General features: G+C 52.8%; 1 protein-coding gene across 3 annotated transcripts in view; it reads right to left on the bottom strand.

The window, feature by feature from the left end:
• Nucleotides 1-23,871, bottom strand: part of LOC142296108 (perilipin-2-like) — a 79,555-nt gene that overhangs the window by 11,416 nt on the left and 44,268 nt on the right. For 2 of the 3 annotated variants that reach the window (XM_075339367.1, XM_075339357.1), the window contains exons 1-2: nucleotides 2,988-3,006; nucleotides 2,787-2,826 (exon numbers count right to left, since the gene is read on the bottom strand). The exons of the other annotated variant lie outside the window; for it this stretch is intronic. In XM_075339367.1, coding sequence (XP_075195482.1) covers nucleotides 2,787-2,810 — 24 coding nt within the window. In that variant the 5' untranslated portion in view covers nucleotides 2,811-2,826; nucleotides 2,988-3,006. Of the gene's footprint in view, nucleotides 1-2,786; nucleotides 2,827-2,987; nucleotides 3,007-23,871 lie in introns of those variants that run through there. 3 annotated transcript variants of the gene reach the window in all.

Here is a 23,871-nt window from a genome sequence, read left to right on the forward strand (position 1 = left end):
CATTGCTGGATTGCAGGACAAAGCACCAGAGCAGTCCGGTCATGGGACTACATCAGGATGAGTTGTGTTACATCTAATGAATGTGCCATGTCTGGGTTGGCTGCAGGTTAGTATTTTTAGGCTGTTATGGGGCAATATCCACAGACCTTCTGAAACTGAATAACCAGCAGTCAGCTTTACCATGGATTGGTTAGAAAAAAAGAATATAAAAAGAAATACAGCACTTTTTTAATTTAAATAAATTGGGTGGATCTTTATTTTTCATAAACAGCCACAGTAAGGCTGCTTTCACACTACGTCTTTTTAACATGCGTCCTGAAATTATTCCCCCCCCCCCCCCCGCAAAAACAGATCCAGTGCAAATATGTTTTCACTTCAGTGCATTTGCAATGGACTCGCGTCCACATGCATTTGCGTGCGTTATAGTGAGGATCCAGCAACTTCCAGTTTAACTTTCCAAAAACGCTACTTGTAGCATTTTTGAGCTGCGTCCAAATACTGCAAATCGCTGGATCCTGACTAAACAGCACGCAAACGCATGTGAACGCTGGCATGCTGATACAGGATCCTGCTTGAGCATGCCCAGAAACCAGCCTGGCGTGATCAGTCCCTCTCTCCCCCTCCTTAGAGCAGTGGACGCTCGTAACCAAGATAAATATCAGGTAACCAAGCAAAGCGCTTAGTTACCCGATGTTAACCTTGGTTACAGCTTACTGCAGTTGTCAGATGCCGGCTCCCAGTCCATCACATTCAGTTCCCCTCACTCCCGATGACATGACTTCAATGCCCGCCCATAAACTTCAAGTGACAGGATCCTGGAAAATAACATGCGTTTCTTTGCAAAACAGGATCTGCTTTCGCAGCAAAAAAACATTTATGAGGCATTGAGGCATGTTAGAAAAACAGTGTGAAAGCAGTCCCCTGGAGGCTGCAGCTAGTTTTACCCCTGCTGGTAATCAAAAATATGGCAAAACCACATGCCATTCATTACGTTATTTTACACTACCATACAATAAATCAGATACTAAAAGAAGGGGGGCATATCTAGCAGTCTGCAGACACTGGCACACAGTGGGCAGGGGAAAAGTGAATATTCATGAAGCTTAATGAGCAGGCCAGGAGAAGTGTGACTGCAGTGTAATCTTCCAGGAAATATGTATAAGGCTGTGCCCACGTTTGTGCGCTCTGCACTGCAACGTCCGCTTCAGAGCGCAGCTGAAAAGCTCCGTTCTGAAACTTTGCCGACTGCAGAATTCGTGCGCTCTGGATGCTGCCTCTCCCTATAGACAGAATGGAGACAGCATGCAAAGCGCACAAAAGTAGTGACATGTTGCTTTTTAGAACGCAGTGATTTGGCAGCATGCAAATCGCTGCGTTCTAAAACGCAACGTGGGCATGGATTATGCACAAAGATTGCATGTGTCCTGCATCCCCTGCACAGTTACACTGCAGTGCAGAACGCAGCGTAACTGCATGCAATACGCACACTGCTCTTAACCCCTTAGCAGCCACCTAGCCCTTACTCCAACCATTTTACAGCACAGAAAGTCTTGTCCCCATTTACTTCTATGGGGTTTGTTGTCTTGGGTCAGGTTTCGTTTCCAGATATAACTTCTCATTCCATATTAGACAAACCCAAATGTGCATGGGTCTGCTCATCTCTATTAAACAATTAATCAGCATGTAGGCAACTAGAGATGTGCTGTCAATCATAATACGCAGATAATGGTTTATCAGACACTTCTAAATATGTCATGAAGACCACCTTGTCTAAATGGGCCATTAGAGAAAAGTGGAGAAATCCAGACTTCAAAACCAACTAATCTGTTTACATGCCCATGCAGCTTTCAGAGACAAATCCAGAAGACCCCTCACATTAGGAGTCTGTTCATTTCTAAATAAGCCTCACTTTCATATGCAAATAAGGCTGAAGGGTTATGGTAGCCTTCATGCCTTTACCATTCCAGCTCTATTCCTCACCCAGCACCACCTCTTGCTAGAATGAGCCTCTATGCTGGGTAACCTCAGGCAATGGAGCTCTCAATGAAGTAGTAAGCGGTGGCACAGAGCTGGAGTGACAGGTGTCAGATCCACAACCTCATTTGCACATGAATTAAAAACACTGATTTCTCAAAGACTGGCCATGTAAAGGTTGTGCTGAGCTTGATTTCTGGAATCTACATGCACATTACGGGGGTGAGAGCCTGCTGACAGATCCCTTTACATGCATCACATATGCATTAGATCATCTCTGAAAATAAAGAATTCAGGACCCTCACTAAGGGGTTAAAGCTGATGAGCCGCACTCACTGCAGCACCTGCTCAATGCCAGCACTGACCACAGCACAGACTGCAGGTATAGGAAGACACCCATAGGAGCACAGCCATTTCCATCAGTGATCAGATCATGTACTGCTCTACAGCTCCACACAGCGCTACAGAACAGTCCTGGCCATAATCCTCACATGGAAGCACCAACACCTGGAGACCTGCACCAAACCCGACCTGAGGTGGGCACTGCCAGCAGATCCTGTGCACCTGGGGCACTACACAGCCTGGCACCAGCAGATGGCAGATACCAGAGAGCCTCCCACAGGGCATATACCAGGGGCACTGAGGAGCCACCTACTGCTGCACTAATAGTGAGGGGCTCAGACCCCACAGTAAGGGGCAGACTATAAGCGCCAATACATCTGCTCCCTCCATGCCCAATATATACCAGCGTGGAAACAGCTGCTCCTGACAGCACTATCACCCATTACACAGGACAGCATAGAGGGAATTACCTGCTGCTCCATTGTCTCAGCCATGTCACTAGGGAAATACCTACAAAAAAAATAAATTCAAGAAAACAAGTAAAAACCTCACTACATCAGCACCAAAACCACCACAGGCGCGCACTGCCACCAACAACTCACACAAACTGCCAGAGAGGAATGAGCACTCCTCGGCCGTCTGCGCTCTTATAGGCGGATAACCACGCCCACCTGACTATGCGCGGTCTCCGGAGGCTTCCTGCAGTCAGCTGACTGGTGACGTCACAGTCTGCTCTCCTGACTGAGGGCGGCTGTGCGCGGCGTGCAGGGGTCACGGTGTGACTGACAGTTGTGTGGTGAGGCCGGTAACGGGGGCGTGTTATGTGCTGAAGGAGCCTGTACACACGGCAGTTATTGTGGGGATAGTGGGAGTGGGCTCTGGTGTAATGTATGTATCACTTCTCCCTGCACACAGGGCATTAGAGCCCATACACAGGGCAGTTATTGTGGGGATAGTGGGAGTGGGGTCTGGTGTAATGTATGTATCACTTCTCCCTGCACACAGGGCATTAGAGCCCCATACACAGGGCAGTTATTGTGGGGATAGTGGGAGTGGGGTCTGGTGTAATGTATGTATCACTTCTCCCTGCACACAGGGCATTAGAGCCCCATACACAGGGCAGTTATTGTGGGGATAATGGGAGTGGGGTCTGGTGTAATGTATGTATCACTTCTCACTGCACACAGGGCATTAGAGCCCCATACACAGGGCAGTTATTGTGGGGATAGTGGGAGTGGGGTCTGGTGTAATGTATGTATCGCTTCTCCCTGCACACAGGGCATTAGAGCCCCATACACAGGGCAGTTATTGTGGGGATAGTGGGAGTGGGGTCTGGTGTAATGTATGTATCGCTTCTCCCTGCACACAGGGCATTAGAGCCCCATACACAGGGCAGTTATTGTGGGGATAATGGGAGTGGGGTCTGGTGTAATGTATGTATCACTTCTCCCTGCACACAGGGCATTAGAGCCCATACACAGGGCAGTTATTGTGGGGATAGTGGGAGTGGGGTCTGGTGTAATGTATGTATCGCTTCTCCCTGCACACAGGGCATTAGAGCCCCATACACACGGCAGTTATTGTGGGGATAGTGGGAGTGGGGTCTGGTGTAATGTATGTATCGCTTCTCCCTGCACACAGGGCATTAGAGCCCCATACACAGGGCAGTTATTGTGGGGATAATGGGAGTGGGGTCTGGTGTAATGTATGTATCACTTCTCACTGCACACAGGGCATTAGAGCCCATACACAGGGCAGTTATTGTGGGGATAGTGGGAGTGGGGTCTGGTGTAATGTATGTATCGCTTCTCCCTGCACACAGGGCATTAGAGCCCCATACACACGGCAGTTATTGTGGGGATAGTGGGAGTGGGGTCTAGCAGAGCCGGCTCCAGGTGTTTCTGGGCCCTGGGCGAAGGAATCTCAGTGGGCCCCATCCACACATACACATGCACAGATACATACACACAGGGCCGTATTTGCCATTAGGCACAGGGGGGCGGCGTCTTCCAGGGGGGCGGCGTCTTCCAGGGGGGCGGCGTCTTCCAGGGGGGCGGCGTCTTCCAGGGGGGCGGCGTCTTCCAGGGGGGCGGCGTCTTCCAGGGGGGCGGCGTCTTCCAGGGGGGCGGCGTCTTCCAGGGGGGCGGCGCCCAGACCAAAACTTTAATTTATTTTTTTTTTTATTTATTTATTTATTTATTTATTTTTTTTTAAATAAATCTTCCTCCCTCCTCCAAACTCTTTATTAAATCCGGCGCCTTTTTGGAGGAGGGAGGGGGCGCCGCAGTCATTTATAGTCGCGTCTATAACACGCGACTATAAATGAAACTGTGAGCGTGCCGGCACTTCCGGGGTCAGAGGAGCTGGAATCAGCTCCCCGCCCCGACGTGCTGCCGTGCGCTCACTGTGCAGAGGTCACAGCAGCGTGAGGCAGCGCCGCGCAGAGGAGGACGGGAGATGGAACCGCCGCCGAGCAAGATGTCAGATCCTGCCACCGCCACCGTGGAGAACGGGAGATGCAGCCTGGAGCAGGTAAGCGCTGTACAGCTGAAGACCGTGCCGAACAAGCAACCCGGGGGGGCGCGCAACATAAAGGATGAGGGGATGGAACATGATGTGGGGGCGCAACATGGAGGATGGGGGGATGGAACATGATGTGGGGGCGCAACATGGAGGATGGGGGGGATGGAACATGATGTGGGGGCGCAACATGGAGGATGGGGGGATGGAACATGATGTGGGGGCACAACATGGATGGTGGGGGGGATGAAGCATGATGTGGGGGCACAACATGGAGGATTGGGGGGTGAAGCATGATGTGGGGGCACAACATGGAGGATGGGGGGGGATGAAGCATGATGTGGGGGCACAACATGGAGGATGGGGGGATGAAGCATGATGTGGCGGCACAACATGGAGGATGGGGGGATAAAGCATGATGTGGGGGCACAACATGGGGGGATGAAGCATGATGTGGCGGCACAACATGGAGGATGGGGGGGCACAAAGCATGATGTGGGGACACAACATGGAGGATGGGGGGGCACGAAGCATGATGTGGGGGCACAACATGGAGGATGGAGCATGATGTGGGTGTGCAACATGGAGGATGGGTGGATGAAGCATGATGTGGGGGTGCAACATGGAGGATGGGGGGATGAAGCATGATGTGGGGGTGCAACATGGAGGATGGAGCATGATGTGGGAGTGCAACATGGAGGATGGGCTGGGATGAAGCATGATGTGGGGGTGCAACATGGAGGATGGGGGGATGAAGCACCATGTGGGGGTGCAGCATGGAGGATGGAGCATGATGTGGGGGCGCAGCATGGGGGATGGAGCAGAATGGGAAAATGGGGGGGTGGGGGAGGGAAAATGAGGGTGGTGGACAGTATAGCAAATGGGAGTTGCAGTATTGAGAATGAGAGGCATGGTATGGAGAATGGGGAAGCATGGGGGGTGCTCGGTATGGAAGGGGAACCATGGTGGGCTTGGTATGGAGGGGGCTTGATATGGAGAAGGAGCAGCACGGGGAGCGCTCAGTTAGGACCCTGGGAGGGCTCGGTATACAGAATGCGAAGCTTAAGGTTTATTATAGAGTGTGGACAGCATGAGGGGGGCAGTGAAGTGGGGGCTGCATGGAGAGGTGGGGACAGTGGGGGTCATAGTTCATAAGTGAGGAAGGTCTGGAGGGTATAATTCAGTGGTGAGGACAGTGGGGGTTTTCATTTGAGGGGGCAGTGTAGTGGAAATGTTATAGGTGAGAATGTGGAGGCTGTATACTATAAGTGACACGGTGTGAGGTCATTCTTTGTGCTGTGAGCTCAGTGATGGGCAGTTATTTATTCTTGGGCACAGCCTTGGGCTTACTTAGGGTGGTTACTCTTTAGTGAGGAGAATTATGAGTCTGTCACCAGGTTTTTGCCACCTAATTTGAGAGCAGCATAATGTAGGGGCAGAGATCCTGATTCCAGTGTTGTCACTTACTGGGCTGCTTAGTGTAGTTTTGATAAAATCACTGTTTAATCAGCAGTAGTTATCATTTCAGGACTACTTGGTGTGCTGCAGAAATATTTTACTCCCGGAATCCATTCTGTCTGCATGTTCTGGTTCTCGGAAAAATTCGGGGCCACGGTAGTCGGACCCCCAGCGCTTGGAAAGTTATTTCCCATCCCAAGGATAGGGGGTAAGCTTCCAATGTGAGAAAACCCCTTTAAAGCATTGACTGATTCCAGCAATGTGTCACTTACTGAGCTGTGTGCTGTCATTTTCTCTGCTGCAGATCTCGCAGTTATACAGAGCTCATGAATATGCTGGACTACCTGCAGCAAGAGCTCATGAATATGCTGGACTACCTGCAGCACACCAAGATTAACCCCTTAACGACCTTGGACGTACTGAGTACGTCATGGTGACATGGTGCTAAACGACCCATGACGTACTCAGTACGTCATGGCGAAATCGCGGTCCCGGAGCCCCGGGGAGTGAAATTTATTTACTTAAACGGTAGATTCGGGAAGGAGGGGACCTCTGCCTGACCTCAGGAGGGGTGGTGCCTCCTCCCCCGAACCTACAGAGGCTGTGATTGGCTGACGAACGCCGCTCAGCCAATTACAGCCACTGTAATGTTCCAGCCATTGAAAATGGCTGGAACATTGAAATCCAGCCCTGATCAGTGCTGCTGTAGCACTGGCCATTGGCTGGAGCTGGGTGATCGATGCTTCACCCGCCCCCAGCTCTGATTGGAGAGACCGGTCTTGTGACCGCTCTCTCCAATCAATGTGGATTTGCGGCCTGTGATCGTCCCTAGAAGCCGAGAGCGGTAAGTTGTTGTCCCCGCCGCCCGCCCCTGTCCCCGATCGCCCCGCTGCTGCTGCCGTTTCACCGCTGTCCCCGCCGCCATGCTCCCGCTGCACCGCTGTCCCCGCCGCCATGCTCCCGCTGCACCGCTGTCTCCGCCGCCATGCTCCCGCTGCACCGCTGTCTCCGCCGCCATGCTCCCGCTGCACCGCTGTCTCCGCCGCCATGCTCCCGCTGCACCGCTGTCTCCGCCGCCATGCTCCCGCTGCACCGCTGTCTCCGCCGCCATGCTCCCGCTGCACCGCTGTCTCCGCCGCCATGCTCCCGCTGCACCGCTGTCCCCGCCGCCGCTCCCGATCCACCGCCGTCCCCGCCGCCATGCTCCCGCTGCACCGCTGTCTCCGCCGCCATGCTCCCGCTGCACCGCTGTCCCCGCCGCCGCTCCCGATCCACCGCCGTCCCCGCCGCCATGCTCCCGCTGCACCGCTGTCTCCGCCGCCATGCTCCCGCTCCACCGCTGTCCCCGCCGCCGCTCCCGATCCACCGCCGTCCCCACCGCCGCTCCCGATCCACCGCCATCCCCGCCGCCATGCTCCCGCTGCACCGCTGTCTCCGCCGCCATGCTCCCGCTCCACCGCTGTCCCCGCCGCCGCTCCCGATCCACCGCCGTCCCCACCGCCGCTCCCGATCCACCGCCATCCCCGCCGCCATGCTCCCGCTGCACCGCTGTCTCCGCCGCCATGCTCCCGCTCCACCGCTGTCCCCGCCGCCGCTCCCCGATCCACCGCCGTCCCCACCGCCGCTCCCGATCCACCGCCATCCCCGCCGCCATGCTCCCGCTCCACCGCTGTCCCCGCCGCCGCTCCCTATCCACCGCCGTCCCCGCCGCCATGCTCGCCACTGTCCCCGCCGCCGTCGCACCCACCTTTTTCAGCCGCTGCTGCCCCCGATCGGCGGCGGCGGCCGCCGCCGCCTCCTTCATCGGCTGCCCCTTCTCCATCGCCACACCACCTATCCCTCCATGTGCTGCAAGCCACCCTCCCCCCACGTGGGGGGGAGGGTGGCTGGCTTGCAGCACATGTGGGGGGAGGGTGGCTGGCTTGCAGCACATGTGGGGGGAGGGTGGCTGGCTTGCAGCACATGTGGGGGGAGGGTGGCTGGCTTGCAGCACATGTGGGGGGAGGGTGGCTGGCTTGCAGCACATGTGCTGCAAGCCACCCTCCCCCTACATGTGCTGCAAGCCAGCCACCCTCCCCCTACATGTGCTGCAAGCCCCCCTCCCTCCCCCTACATGTGCTGCAAGCCCCCCTCCCTCCCCCTACATGTGCTGCAAGCCCCCCTCCCTTCCCCTACATGTGCCATCTCTCTCTCGCATCAGACTCTGCCCCCCTCCCCGATCTGCTGCCTGCTCTCTCCCATTTTCCATCTACTGCCCCCTCTCACCCTCCTCGATCTGTTGCCTCCTTCATCTGCTGCCTCTTCTGTCTGCTGTGATCCTGCTGCCTAGATCCATCCTGTAAGGTAGGTATCCCCATCTCACCCCCCCCCCATCCTCTGCCGCTCCTCCATCCGCTGCGCCATTTCCCATCCATCCGCTGCGCCATTTCCCATCATCCATCCGCTGCGCCCTTTCCCATCCTCTGCCGCTCCTCCATCTGCTGCGCCATTTCCTATCCATCCGCTGCGCCATTTCCCATCATCCATCCGCTGCGCCCTTTCCCATCCTCTGCCGCTCCTCCATCCGCTGCGCCCTTTCCCATCTTCCATCATCCGCTGCGCCCTTTCTCATCTGCCGCCCCGCCCTCTCGCATCGCATTATCCAGCGCAGTTGCTCGCTTCCAGACTGCAGTGGATGATGCGATGCGAGACTCGTGCATTGCTCTCACGTTTGGCACTGGTCTTAGTGGCAGGTGCTCTTTTTTTTTTTGTTTTTTTTTACTGATGTCTGTATTTTTTATTTTGCCAAACTAATTTTTTTTGTATGGGGGGGGGTCTAGTTTCCAAAATGGGATCACATGTGGGGGAGCTCCATTGTTTAGGCACCTCAGGGGGTCTCCAAATGAAACATGGCGTCTGCTAATAATTCCAATCAATTTTACTGTGAAATGGCGCTCCGTCTCTTCTGAGCCCCGCCGTACGCCCAAACAATTGATTTCCATCACATATGAGGTATCGTCGTACTCAGGAGAAATTGCACAATACATTTTATGGTGCATTTTTTTCTGATACCCTTGTGGAAAAAAAAGCTACCTGTTTGAAAAAACAATTTTGTGGTAAAAAAAAGAATAAAATATTTTCACGGCTGAACATTACAAACGTTTGTGAAGCCTCCAGGGGTTCAAAGTGCTCACTAAACAGCTAGATAAATTCCATGAGGGGTCTAGTTTCCAAAATGGGGTCAATTGTGGGGGAGCTCCATTGTTTAGGCACTTCAGGGGGGTCTCCAAATGAAACATGGCGTCCGCTAATAATTCCAACCAATTTTGCTGTGAAATGGCGCTCCTTGCCTTCCGAGTCCTGCCGTGCGCCCAAACATTTGATTTCCACCACATATGGGGTATCTGCGTACTCAGGAGAAAATGCACCATAAATTTTATGGTGCATTTTTTCCTGATACCCTTGTGATAAAAAAAGCTACCTGGTTGAAGCAACAGTTTTGTGGTAAAAAAAATTTTTTTTCTTTTCACGGCTCAACGTTATAAACTTCTGTGAAGCCCCCAGGGGTTCAAAGTGCACATCAAACATCTAGAAAAAATATTTGAGGGCTCTAGTTTCCAAAATGGGGTCATTTGTGGGGGAGCTCCATTGTTTAGGCACCTCGGGGAGTCTTCAAACCCGACATGGCGTCCGCTAATGAGTGCAGCTAATTTTGCACTCAAAAATTCAAATGGCGCTCCTTGCCTTCCGAGTCCTGCTGTGTGCCCAAACATTTGATTACCACCACATATGAGGTATCTGCGTACTCAGGAGAAAATGCACGATACATTTAATGATGCATTTTTCCTGATACCCTTGTGAAAATACTAATTTTTATGGCTAAAGTAACATTTTTGTGTTAAAAAAGTAAAATTTATTTTTTCGTCTACATTGCTTTGGTTGCTGTGAAGCTCCTAAAGGGTTAATAAACTTCTTGGATGTGGTTTTGAGCAGAGTGAGGGGTGCAGATTTTAGAATTGGGTCACTTTTGGGTATTTTCTGTCGCCTAGGTTTCTCAAATCACTCCAAATGTGATGTGGTACCTAAACAATTTTTTTTGTAAATTTTGTTGGAAAAATGAGAAATTGGTGATGAACTTTGAACCCTTCTAACTTCCTAACTGAATTTTTTTTTTCAAAAATTGCGCTGGTGTAAAGTAGACAAGTGGGAAATGTTATTTAGTAACTTTTTTGTGTGACATATCTCTCAGATTTATGGGCATAAAATTTCAAATTTTGAAAATTGCAAAATTTTCGCTAAATTTCCGAAATTTTCACAAATAAACGCAAAACATATCGGCCTAAATTTACCACTGACATGAAGTACAATATGTCACGAAAAAACAATCTCAGAATCGCCAGGATCCGTTGAAGTGTTCCAGAGTTATAACCTGTCAAAGTGACACTGGTCAGAATTGCAAAAAATGGCCGGGTCTTTAAGGTGAAAACAGGCTGGGGGCTGAAGGGGTTAAGGAAAACAGAGCAGTGTATATGGGCTTCATTAGGAGTGAAAGGCAGCAACTTCAATAGGTATGCACAAATAAGAAGAAACAGAAGTCTTTACATTTGCCTAAGTATCTGTATATCCCATGGTCAATAATTAGCGATAATAAACGCTATAGTGCACATAAAAAGTTTTATTAGACACAAGGTCCATGGAGTATAGAATATAATAAAACACAGGACAGGATGTGACAATGACGGGCGAATAATCCCCATGTGGGGCCACATGTAGGGTAATTCATATACTGTCTCCCTGATATACAAAGTGCTGAGTGCTAGAACCAAGCTTATACATGAAACACCTACCAGCCTTTACTTACAGCAGTGTACTGACCAGAGTCAGATAATCACAGGCTAGAAAATCAGTGAGCCATAGAGACCCACAACAGCACTGGCTAGCAGTACAGGGGGCTTACCAACAGGGGGAGATCGCAGTATAGGGAGCTTACCAACAGGGGAAGATCGCAGCACAGGGAGCGTACCAACAGGGGGAGATCGCAGCGCAGGGAGCGTACCAACAGGGGGAGATCGCAGCGCAGGGAGCGTACCAACAGGGGGAGATCGCAGCGCAGGGAGCGTACCAACAGGGGGAGATCGCAGCGCAGGGAGCGTACCAACAGGGGGAGATCGCAGCGCAGGGAGCGTACCAACAGGGGGAGATCGCAGCGCAGGGAGCGTACCAACAGGGGGAGATCGCAGCGCAGGGAGCGTACCAACAGGGGGAGATCGCAGCGCAGGGAGCGTACCAACAGGGGGAGATCGCAGCGCAGGGAGCTTACCAACAGGGGGAGATCGCAGCGCAGGGAGCTTACCAACAGGGGGAGATCGCAGCGCAGGGAGCTTACCAACAGGGGGAGATCGCAGCGCAGGGAGCTTACCAACAGGGGGAGATCGCAGCGCAGGGAGCGTACCAACAGGGGGAGATCGCAGCGCAGGGAGCGTACCAACAGGGGGAGATCGCAGCGCAGGGAGCGTACCAACAGGGGGAGATCGCAGCGCAGGGAGCGTACCAACAGGGGGAGATCGCAGCGCAGGGAGCGTACCAACAGGGGGAGATCGCAGCGCAGGGAGCGTACCAACAGGGGGAGATCGCAGCGCAGGGAGCGTACCAACAGGGGGAGATCGCAGCGCAGGGAGCGTACCAACAGGGGGAGATCGCAGCGCAGGGAGCGTACCAACAGGGGGAGATCGCAGCGCAGGGAGCTTACCAACAGGGGGAGATCGCAGCGCAGGGAGCTTACCAACAGGGGGAGATCGCAGCGCAGGGAGCTTACCAACAGGGGGAGATCGCAGCGCAGGGAGCGTACCAACAGGGGGAGATCGCAGCGCAGGGAGCTTACCAACAGGGGGAGATCGCAGCGCAGGGAGCTTACCAACAGGGGGAGATCGCAGCGCAGGGAGCTTACCAACAGGGGGAGATCGCAGCGCAGGGAGCGTACCAACAGGGGGAGATCGCAGCGCAGGGAGCGTACCAACAGGGGGAGATCGCAGCGCAGGGAGCGTACCAACAGGGGGAGATCTCAGCGCAGGGAGCGTACCAACAGGGGGAGATCTCAGCGCAGGGAGCGTACCAACAGGGGGAGATCGCAGCGCAGGGAGCGTACCAACAGGGGGAGATCGCAGCGCAGGGAGCGTACCAACAGGGGGAGATCGCAGCGCAGGGAGCGTACCAACAGGGGGAGATCGCAGCGCAGGGAGCGTACCAACAGGGGGAGATCGCAGCGCAGGGAGCTTACCAACAGGGGGAGATCGCAGCGCAGGGAGCTTACCAACAGGGGGAGATCGCAGCGCAGGGAGCTTACCAACAGGGGGAGATCGCAGCGCAGGGAGCTTACCAACAGGGGGAGATCGCAGCGCAGGGAGCTTACCAACAGGGGGAGATCGCAGCGCAGGGAGCTTACCAACAGGGGGAGATCGCAGCGCAGGGAGCTTACCAACAGGGGGAGATCGCAGCGCAGGGAGCTTACCAACAGGGGGAGATCGCAGCGCAGGGAGCTTACCAACAGGGGGAGATCGCAGCGCAGGGAGCTTACCAACAGGGGGAGATCGCAGCGCAGGGAGCTTACCAACAGGGGGAGATCGCAGCGCAGGGAGCTTACCAACAGGGGGAGATCGCAGCGCAGGGAGCTTACCAACAGGGGGAGATCGCAGCGCAGGGAGCTTACCAACAGGGGGAGATCGCAGCGCAGGGAGCTTACCAACAGGGGGAGATCGCAGCGCAGGGAGCTTACCAACAGGGGGAGATCGCAGCGCAGGGAGCTTACCAACAGGGGGAGATCGCAGCGCAGGGAGCTTACCAACAGGGGGAGATCGCAGCGCAGGGAGCTTACCAACAGGGGGAGATCGCAGCGCAGGGAGCTTACCAACAGGGGGAGATCGCAGCGCAGGGAGCTTACCAACAGGGGGAGATCGCAGCGCAGGGAGCTTACCAACAGGGGGAGATCGCAGCGCAGGGAGCTTACCAACAGGGGGAGATCGCAGCGCAGGGAGCTTACCAACAGGGGGAGATCGCAGGGAGCTTACCAACAGGGGGAGATCGCAGCGCAGGGAGCTTACCAACAGGGGGAGATCGCAGCGCAGGGAGCTTACCAACAGGGGGAGATCGCAGGGAGCTTACCAACAGGGGGAGATCGCAGCGAGCTTACCAACAGGGGGAGATCGCAGCGCAGGGAGCTTACCAACAGGGGGAGATCGCAGCGCAGGGAGCTTACCAACAGGGGGAGATCGCAGCGCAGGGAGCTTACCAACAGGGGGAGATCGCAGCGCAGGGAGCTTACCAACAGGGGGAGATCGCAGCGCAGGGAGCTTACCAACAGGGGGAGATCGCAGCGCAGGGAGCTTACCAACAGGGGGAGATCGCAGCGCAGGGAGCTTACCAACAGGGGGAGATCGCAGCGCAGGGAGCTTACCAACAGGGGGAGATCGCAGCGCAGGGAGCTTACCAACAGGGGGAGATCGCAGCGCAGGGAGCTTACCAACAGGGGGAGATCGCAGCGCAGGGAGCTTACCAACAGGGGGAGATCGCAGCGCAGGGAGCTTACCAACAGGGGGAGATCGCAGCGCAGGGAGCTTACCAACAGGGGGAGATCGCAGCGCAGGGAGCTTACCAACAGGGGGAGATCGCAGCGCAGGGAGCTTACCAACAGGGGGAGATCGCAGCGCAGGGAGCTTACCAACAGGGGGAGATCGCAGCGCAGGGAGCTTACCAACAGGGGGAGATCGCAGCGCAGGGAGCTTACCAACAGGGGGAGATCGCAGCGCAGGGAGCTTACCAACAGGGGGAGATCGCAGCGCAGGGAGCTTACCAACAGGGGGAGATCGCAGCGCAGGGAGCTTACCAACAGGGGGAGATCGCAGCGCAGGGAGCTTACCAACAGGGGGAGATCGCAGCGCAGGGAGCTTACCAACAGGGGGAGATCGCAGCGCAGGGAGCTTACCAACAGGGGGAGATCGCAGCGCAGGGAGCTTACCAACAGGGGGAGATCGCAGCGCAGGGAGCTTACCAACAGGGGGAGATCGCAGCGCAGGGAGCTTACCAACAGGGGGAGATCGCAGCGCAGGGAGCTTACCAACAGGGGGAGATCGCAGCGCAGGGAGCTTACCAACAGGGGGAGATCGCAGCGCAGGGAGCTTACCAACAGGGGGAGATCGCAGCGCAGGGAGCTTACCAACAGGGGGAGATCGCAGCGCAGGGAGCTTACCAACAGGGGGAGATCGCAGCGCAGGGAGCTTACCAACAGGGGGAGATCGCAGCGCAGGGAGCTTACCAACAGGGGGAGATCGCAGCGCAGGGAGCTTACCAACAGGGGGAGATCGCAGCGCAGGGACCTTACCAACAGGGGGAGATCGCAGCGCAGGGAGCTTACCAACAGGGGGAGATCGCAGCGCAGGGAGCTTACCAACAGGGGGAGATCGCAGCGCAGGGAGCTTACCAACAGGGGGAGATCGCAGCGCAGGGAGCTTACCAACAGGGGGAGATCGCAGCGCAGGGAGCTTACCAACAGGGGGAGATCGCAGCGCAGGGAGCTTACCAACAGGGGGAGATCGCAGCGCAGGGAGCTTACCAACAGGGGGAGATCGCAGCGCAGGGAGCTTACCAACAGGGGGAGATCGCAGCGCAGGGAGCTTACCAACAGGGGGAGATCGCAGCGCAGGGAGCTTACCAACAGGGGGAGATCGCAGCGCAGGGAGCTTACCAACAGGGGGAGATCGCAGCGCAGGGAGCTTACCAACAGGGGGAGATCGCAGCGCAGGGAGCTTACCAACAGGGGGAGATCGCAGCGCAGGGAGCTTACCAACAGGGGGAGATCGCAGCGCAGGGAGCTTACCAACAGGGGGAGATCGCAGCGCAGGGAGCTTACCAACAGGGGGAGATCGCAGCGCAGGGAGCTTACCAACAGGGGGAGATCGCAGCGCAGGGAGCTTACCAACAGGGGGAGATCGCAGCGCAGGGAGCTTACCAACAGGGGGAGATCGCAGCGCAGGGAGCTTACCAACAGGGGGAGATCGCAGCGCAGGGAGCTTACCAACAGGGGGAGATCGCAGCGCAGGGAGCTTACCAACAGGGGGAGATCGCAGCGCAGGGAGCTTACCAACAGGGGGAGATCGCAGCGCAGGGAGCTTACCAACAGGGGGAGATCGCAGCGCAGGGAGCTTACCAACAGGGGGAGATCGCAGCGCAGGGAGCTTACCAACAGGGGGAGATCGCAGCGCAGGGAGCTTACCAACAGGGGGAGATCGCAGCGCAGGGAGCTTACCAACAGGGGGAGATCGCAGCGCAGGGAGCTTACCAACAGGGGGAGATCGCAGCGCAGGGAGCTTACCAACAGGGGGAGATCGCAGCGCAGGGAGCTTACCAACAGGGGGAGATCGCAGCGCAGGGAGCTTACCAACAGGGGGAGATCGCAGCGCAGGGAGCTTACCAACAGGGGGAGATCGCAGCGCAGGGAGCTTACCAACAGGGGGAGATCGCAGCGCAGGGAGCTTACCAACAGGGGGAGATCGCAGCGCAGGGAGCTTACCAACAGGGGGAGATCGCAGCGCAGGGAGCTTACCAACAGGGGGAGATCGCAGCGCAGGGAGCTTACCAACAGGGGGAGATCGCAGCGCAGGGAGCTTACCAACAGGGGGAGATCGCAGCGCAGGGAGCTTACCAACAGGGGGAGATCGCAGCGCAGGGAGCTTACCAACAGGGGGAGATCGCAGCGCAGGGAGCTTACCAACAGGGGGAGATCGCAGCGCAGGGAGCTTACCAACAGGGGGAGATCGCAGCGCAGGGAGCTTACCAACAGGGGGAGATCGCAGCGCAGGGAGCTTACCAACAGGGGGAGATCGCAGCGCAGGGAGCTTACCAACAGGGGGAGATCGCAGCGCAGGGAGCTTACCAACAGGGGGAGATCGCAGCGCAGGGAGCTTACCAACAGGGGGAGATCGCAGCGCAGGGAGCTTACCAACAGGGGGAGATCGCAGCGCAGGGAGCTTACCAACAGGGGGAGATCGCAGCGCAGGGAGCTTACCAACAGGGGGAGATCGCATGTGGCCCCACATGGGGATTATTCGCCTGTCACTGTCAAATCCTGTCCTGTGTTTTATTATATTCTATATCCCATGGACCTTGTGTCTAATAAACGCTATAGTGCACAAAGCTTTATTATCGCTAATTATTGACCATGGGATATACAGATACTTAGGCAAATTTAAAGACTTCTGTTTCTTCTTATTTGTGCATACCTATTGAAGTTGTTGCCTTTCACTCCTAATGAAGCCCATATACACTGCTCTGTTTTCCTTAATCTTGGTGTGCTGCAGGTAGTCCAGCATATTCATGAGCTCTGTATAACTGCAAGATCTGCAGCAGAGAAAATGACAGCAAACAGCTCAGTAAGTGACACATTGCTGGAATCAGTCAATGCTTTAAAGGGGTTTTCTCACATTGGAAACTTACCCCCTATCCTTGGGATGGGGAATAACTTTCCAATCGCTGGGGGTCCGACTACCGTGGCCCCGAGTTTTTCCGAGAACCAGAACATGCAGACAGAATGGATTCCGGGAGTAAAATTTCATAGTCCGGTCTCCTGAGCTGTGCACTTAAGGCTATGTCCGCACGTTGCGTCGGAGTACCTGCAGTTTATTCTGCACGTTTTCCTTCCCTTGGTTTTTGACCAAATGGCTTTTGACCATTTTTTAGCGCTAAAAACGCATGCGTTTTTACTGCGTTTTTAGCGCTTTTTACCTGCGTTTTCACCTGCGTTTCTGCAGATGCGTTTTTGAGATCAAGACACTGAGAAATAAAGTTGAATTAGTCAAAAAAGAATGAAAAAAGAGAAAAAAAGTATAAAATTAACTTTTAATAAAATTATATGGGAAATTTTTAATTTTAATGTAATAATAGTGGTTATGCACATTTTAACAGAAAAATAGCTAAAGTTTATTATTTTTTTACATTTAAATTTTCGGTTATTGTGTGTGTGTAAAGGAACATTAGAACCCATTAATTTTTGGCCAGAAAAGCATGCGTTTTTGGAGCCAAAAACGCAGTTAAAAAGCATGAAAAACGCAGGAATTGTGATTTTGGTTGCTGTTTGCCATTTCTCATTGACTCCAATGTTAAGGAAACGCTGCAGAAATGGCAAAAACAGCTGACATGCTGCTTCTTTTTCAGCATGGTTTTTGACCACAAATATGCAAATTAAACGCTGCAGAAAAAAAAGCAAAGTGCAGACAGGATTTCTGCTTTTCCCATAGACTTTGCTGGAAATCAAAAACGCATGCATTTTTGCCCAAAAACGCTGCTGCCAAAAACGCTGCAGAAACGCGGTAAAAAACGCAACGTGCGAACATAGCCTCAGAGGTCTTTTGAGCAATTGGTGGGGGTCTCAAGTCCCACCCCATGATGCCCCTTCTCCCTACTGAGCCCACCTCTGCCCTACTAATCTCAGAATTAATGGACCTAAACATATAAGATCTCCTCCAAAAGTTAAGTCTACTGCCTGGGACTAATCAGTATTGAGGTTCTTATATGGTCTACAGTTTAATGATGACCATTGTTAAGGACATACTGAGAGTTCTACGTTAATGGAATACATATATGTTTATGGGTCTAACCTGACACTGCACTTGATTGCTATACGAAGTTGGCAATGTATTCATGTACTGATGGTGGTTTTGGTGATGCCTTATTGTCTTTAGGGTGGGTTTGGCAATGTATTATTGTCTTTAGGGTGGGTTTGGTGATGTATTATTGTATTTAGGGTGGTTTTGATGATAATACTGTATTGACAGTAGTTCTATTGATGTATTACTGTACTAACTGTGGTTTTGGTTACGTATTCTTGTATTTAGGGTGGTTTTAGTTATGTATTACTGTACTGATGATGGTTCTGGTGATAGTCATGTAGCTGTTGTAATCTTTACCTTTATCAGTCTTGATCCTAAAACATAAGGTCAGCGTACTGGACTAAAAATACAGCTATCTGCATGTCTGTCAGTCTAATAAATAAGACACTAAAGCCCCCATACACTATAGTCTGATTTTTAGGCCGGCAGCTACCTTGCTCAGCTCTCCCATATACAGGAGCACTCATTCTGCAAAGTGTTTCTGTGTTCTTTATTAGAGCCGCTGCTGGACATCTCAGGCAGCAGCTTATCATTTAGAGGATAATAGGATCTACACTCCGTAATCGGACATGCTGGATCCTTATTCCCCCCGACAATCAAAAGTTAGAGCCCCCATACACATTGGGCTGTCAGCAGAACCCGTCGATATTGCCGGGTTTAGACCACTTAGGTTAATGTGTATGCAGGTCTTAACTACTATCTGAAGGCTCTGGGCTCTATCAGGGAATGTGCACATGTTGTAGCTGTTCTGTTTTGTCACAAGTCAGCTTATGGGATCACCAGTGAGGTCCTCTGAATTAAGCCTCTTCAGACCTACCGTATTTTTCGGACCATAAGACGCACTTTTTTTCCCCCAAATGTTGGGGGAAAGTTGGGGGTGCGTCTTATGCGCCTGCTCGTGACCACGTGTGCCCGCTCATTACATATGCACGCCCATCCTCCCGCCCATCTCTCAGCGCTGAAGCCGGCACTGACAGGTGGGCGGGAGGACGAGCGGATAGTAAAGAGCCGGCCGCATGATCACCCCTGGCAATTACAGCCTGGAGTGATCATGTGCGGCTGTATTCACTGCCCCCCGCGCGTCATTACCAGCGCGGGGTGCAGTGAATCAGTGCACTCACCCGTCCCCGTGTGTGGAGCCGGCCCCCTGCAGCATCGCGTCTTCCTGTCTGTGCCGGTCAGGTGATCTGTGCTGAGCCGGTCAGCTGATCGGCACAGACAGGAAGATATCGCGATGCAGCAGGGGAACGGCTCCACACACACAGATCAGCGTGCCAGAGAGGAAGATGTGATCGGTGCTGCAGGGAGTGAGGAAAAGGTGAGTATAAACGTTTATTTTTTTTCTCTGTGCTATAGGATACAGGCCATATACCAGGATGGTATATGAGCACGATGGGGGCATATAGCAGGATGGGAGTACCGTATATGAGCAGGAGGGATGGGGGGGGGTGGTATGTGAACAGGCTGGATGGGGGGGGGTATGTGAACAGGCTGGATGGGGGGGGTATGTGAACAGGCTGGATGGGGGGGTATGTGAACAGGCTGGATGGGGGGGGTATGTGAACAGGCTGGATGGGGGGGGGTATGTGAACAGGCTGGATGGGGGGGTATGTGAACAGGCTGGATGGGGGGGTATGTGAACAGGCTGGATGGGGGGGGTATGTGAACAGGCTGGATGGGGGGGTATGTGAACAGGCTGGATGGGGGGGGTATGTGAACAGGCTGGATGGGGGGGGTATGTGAACAGGCTGGATGGGGGGGGTATGTGAACAGGCCTGGATGGGGGGGGTATGTGAACAGGCTGGATGGGGGGGGTATGTGAACAGGCTGGATGGGGGGGGTATGTGAACAGGCTGGATGGGGGGGGTATGTGAACAGGCTGGATGGGGGGGTATGTGAACAGGCTGGATGGGGGGGTATGTGAACAGGCTGGATGGGGGGGTATGTGAACAGGCTGGATGGGGGGGTATGTGAACAGGCTGGATGGGGGGGTATGTGAACAGGCTGGATGGGGGGGTATGTGAACAGGCTGGATGGGGGGGTATGTGAACAGGCTGGATGGGGGGGGTATGTGAACAGGCTGGATGGGGGGGTATGTGAACAGGCTGGATGGGGGGGGTATGTGAACAGGCTGGATGGGGGGGGTATGTGAACAGGCTGGATGGGGGGGGTATGTGAACAGGCTGGATGGGGGGGTATGTGAACAGGCTGGATGGGGGGGTATGTGAACAGGCTGGATGGGGGGGGTATGTGAACAGGCTGGATGGGGGGGTATGTGAACAGGCTGGATGGGGGGGGGTATGTGAACAGGCTGGATGGGGGGGTATGTGAACAGGCTGGATGGGGGGGTATGTGAACAGGCTGGATGGGGGGGGTATGTGAACAGGCTGGATGGGGGGGGTATGTGAACAGGCTGGATGGGGGGGTATGTGAACAGGCTGGATGGGGGGGTATGTGAACAGGCTGGATGGGGGGGTATGTGAACAGGCTGGATGGGGGGGTATGTGAACAGGCTGGATGGGGGGGGTATGTGAACAGGCTGGATGGGGTTTATAGCAGGATCATATACAAGGCAGGAGGATCATTACCAGGATGGGGTACCTTAGTAGAGAATTTGGGGACATTACCCCCATAACAGTGTCAGCAGCAGATCCTCGCCCCATAACAGTGTGTCATGACCACATTTTTTGCTTAAAGTTTTATTTTCCCATTTTCCTCCTCTAAAACCAGGGTGCGTCTTATAGTCCGGTGCGTCTTATAGTCCGAAAAATACGGTAATCAAGATCGAGCGCTCGGAGAAAAAGACCTGCATCCATGTGGGCATGATCAATTTTCTCCGAGCGCTCGATCTTGATTAGGTCTGAAGAGGCCTAATTCAGAGGACCTCACTGGTGATCCCATAAGCTGACTTGTGACAAAACAGAACAGCTACAACAGTTTTTGGTGCCCAACGTGGAGCCGTGGCCAACCAGCCTATTCGGAAGAAGTTTTGGGGACTCTGGAGACAGTGAAATTTCAGCTGCAGCAAGGTGAGAAGCGTTATTCTTACACTTTATTTCACTCTCTCTGATTTCCCGAATATTCTGGGTAAGGCTGTACACACGGTTCAAGAACTCTGGCATCACCAGTGAGTATTGTTTTTTTTTCATGCATGTCTGAATGAGAGTTGAAATATAGAGTAATAAGATAATCTGTTGTCCGTCCATTAACTGATTGCATAGATTGCATAGCACGGAATTTGAGACAGTCTCTGTATTTGCTGTGTTGCTGTGTTTTGCTTTGGCCATCTTTGCATCTTTGATGGGCAATACACTGATCTAGGGATTTGTGTTCATAAGCGGTTTCATATTAATGCCTAGATAAAGTAGGCAGGCAATAGGTTGTTGTATATTGATGAGAAGCCTCTGAATAACAAAGTGATGAGAAATTGAGATAAGAGACTTGGTGAAATAATATGTATGTATAAGTCTAATGGTTATAGGTCATACTGTGGACTGTGAAAAGATGTTCCGGTTGTGAAATGTCACAGGGCATAGCCATATAGAGTATTTGAGTGGATACCTGACATATGTATTTTTTCCCATCAGTGTCAAGAGCGGTTTAGATAATTTTATTTGCATGTAAGGTTAACCCTTGGAAGGTGTATTGTTACATATGTTTCTGGAATCAATGAATGAGTAAGACAAGTGGTCCTGGGATCTGTCCTTATAGTGAGATATTGTGTGTTTCTTCCCCTCAAAATGGAGATGAAGGTTTTATAGCAAAGTAGAATATTAGTACTGTGAAGGTATATAAGTAGTCTCAATTTTCTGCTGGGATTGTGTATTATACCAGTGGGTATTAGGGATGTTTTGGAAAAACTGAATCTGGACGAAGAATTCTTTTTGAGATAACACTCTTGCTAAACAAACTGTGCGCTGCTGACATTCTGTTGGGAGGGGTCAAGTGAACAGCTGCACGATTTTCTGCCCTCTGTGAGAAGTCAGCTCTGAGGATTGTTTTGGTTTATTGGTTTAACTCTAGTTTAGTAGCCAACTGCACATCAGGTCTAAGTGGGTTAGAGAGCATTGTGGCCTTCCCACTTACATGGAGGTGGTCTAGCAGGTGAGAGGACTATCACACCTGGTCCTTCCTGCTTTAGTCATCTGGTCTATTGGGTGAGAGGTGTTTTTTAACCCTTCCCAATATGCCCTACAAGTGTAGCAGGTGAGAGTGAATGCTGATTGAGCCTTCCTGCTACCACTTGAGAGCCCATTCTGACTTGCCAGGAGAAGTGTGGCCTGTTAACAAGGTTCAGGGACACTGAGAGGGCATTTGCAGAAAGGTGGGCTGTGTGGGAATAAGTTGAAGCCATGGGCAACTTGTTCAGTGTGCAGCGTGGGGCTCCAGCAGGATCCAAAACAGCCAAACAGATAGTGCAAGAAAGAGAAGGCAAAGAAGCAGTGAAAAATGTCAGACCGATACTCAAAAAGGCAGACATGCCAGAGTACGGATGTTTGGATGTTGAGAAATGGCACAGATTCAGGGAAGAAAAGAGAGGTTGGATAAAAGATAAGAGGGTAGAGCAACAAGTAAATAAATGGTGTCGTGTGGCTGAAGAGGTGCAGCATTGGGGATATAAAGAGACCACAGCGGGAGATAAGGTGTATTATGAATGTTTTAATGCACCAAAAGCAGGAATTGTGACTGCTACCGCCCCCCCTTCACATAAGCAGAAACCCAGACCAGATTAATGGACTTGTAAACATTGTAGTCAGAAAAACCCAGACTGGAGAGGTACTTGTGCTACGTGTAATGTTACTCGCCCTAAGCAGATTGCACTAAATCCTGTTCGAACCAGATCATATGTGATGACAGAGGACGCTGACTCTGAGACAGAGGTAGTGAAGGAATTGAGTTTTGGGGAGGAAGCTGACGGTGAGGAAAGTAAAGAACGCCTTGGGACCAGTACAAAAAAATCAGATACATCCCGACCGAGGAAGGTCACAAGAATCAGACAGACACAGGAATATCATCCCTGGAGCCCCTCTGACCAGCTAGCTATGTTGAAACAGTTACCTGACCCTGAAAACCAACCTTTCCCATTTTACAGGCAAATACAGACAATACAGGTAACTTATAAATGCACTTGGTCAGACCTCGAGAGTTTGGTGACTGCAAAGGCAGGTGACGTGCTGGGACACATAATTAAGACGCATACTGATATGATAAAGGAGCAATCATGGATCATGGATATTCAGTCTGAGAGGTCTGGAATGACGTACTGTGAGGCATTGAAAGGATGGGCTACAAAGAAACAAACAGAGCAGTCTGTACTGATGACTGGCGTGACACAGCAAAAAGGGGAGAGTATAGAGACGTACTTTGGGAGGTTACAGCTGAAGTGGACAGACATGGGGTACAGTGCAAGAAACGACCTTGATATCAAAATATTGGTGAATGCATTCATTGACGGTATGAATAAGTTTTTACGAGAAGCAGTACAGACGGCCAGACCTGAGTGGAGAAACATGGACCCAACAGACCTTCTGCAAGTAGCTAAGGGGGTTGAACTGACAAAATGCAAGCGACCAGTTATGTATGCTAGAGCACAAAGAAGACAGTGGAAGCAGAGAGGGGGGGCACCAGGTGACCTAGCGACCGTACAGTGCTGGAATTGTGGACATAATGGACATTATGCCAGGCAGTACAAAAACTCCAAAAAGGAGAGTGAGCAGACTGATTTCCCTCTTCCCTTGCCTCTGACCTAGGAAACTGGCAACCCAGTGACAAATGTGTACCCTGTTTTCGTTCCCTCAGGACCTGGTCCCACCTTACTTACGACCATAACCATGCCAGGGGGGAAGGAGGCAGAATTTTTAATTGACACTGGGGCAGCCGGCACTGTGGTACATAAAGACCTGATAAAGCCAGATATGATCACTGACGAGACTGTGGAGTG

This window comes from Anomaloglossus baeobatrachus, chromosome 1, assembly GCF_048569485.1.
Source record: "Anomaloglossus baeobatrachus isolate aAnoBae1 chromosome 1, aAnoBae1.hap1, whole genome shotgun sequence".
NCBI classification, from domain to species: Eukaryota; Metazoa; Chordata; class Amphibia; order Anura; family Aromobatidae; genus Anomaloglossus; species Anomaloglossus baeobatrachus.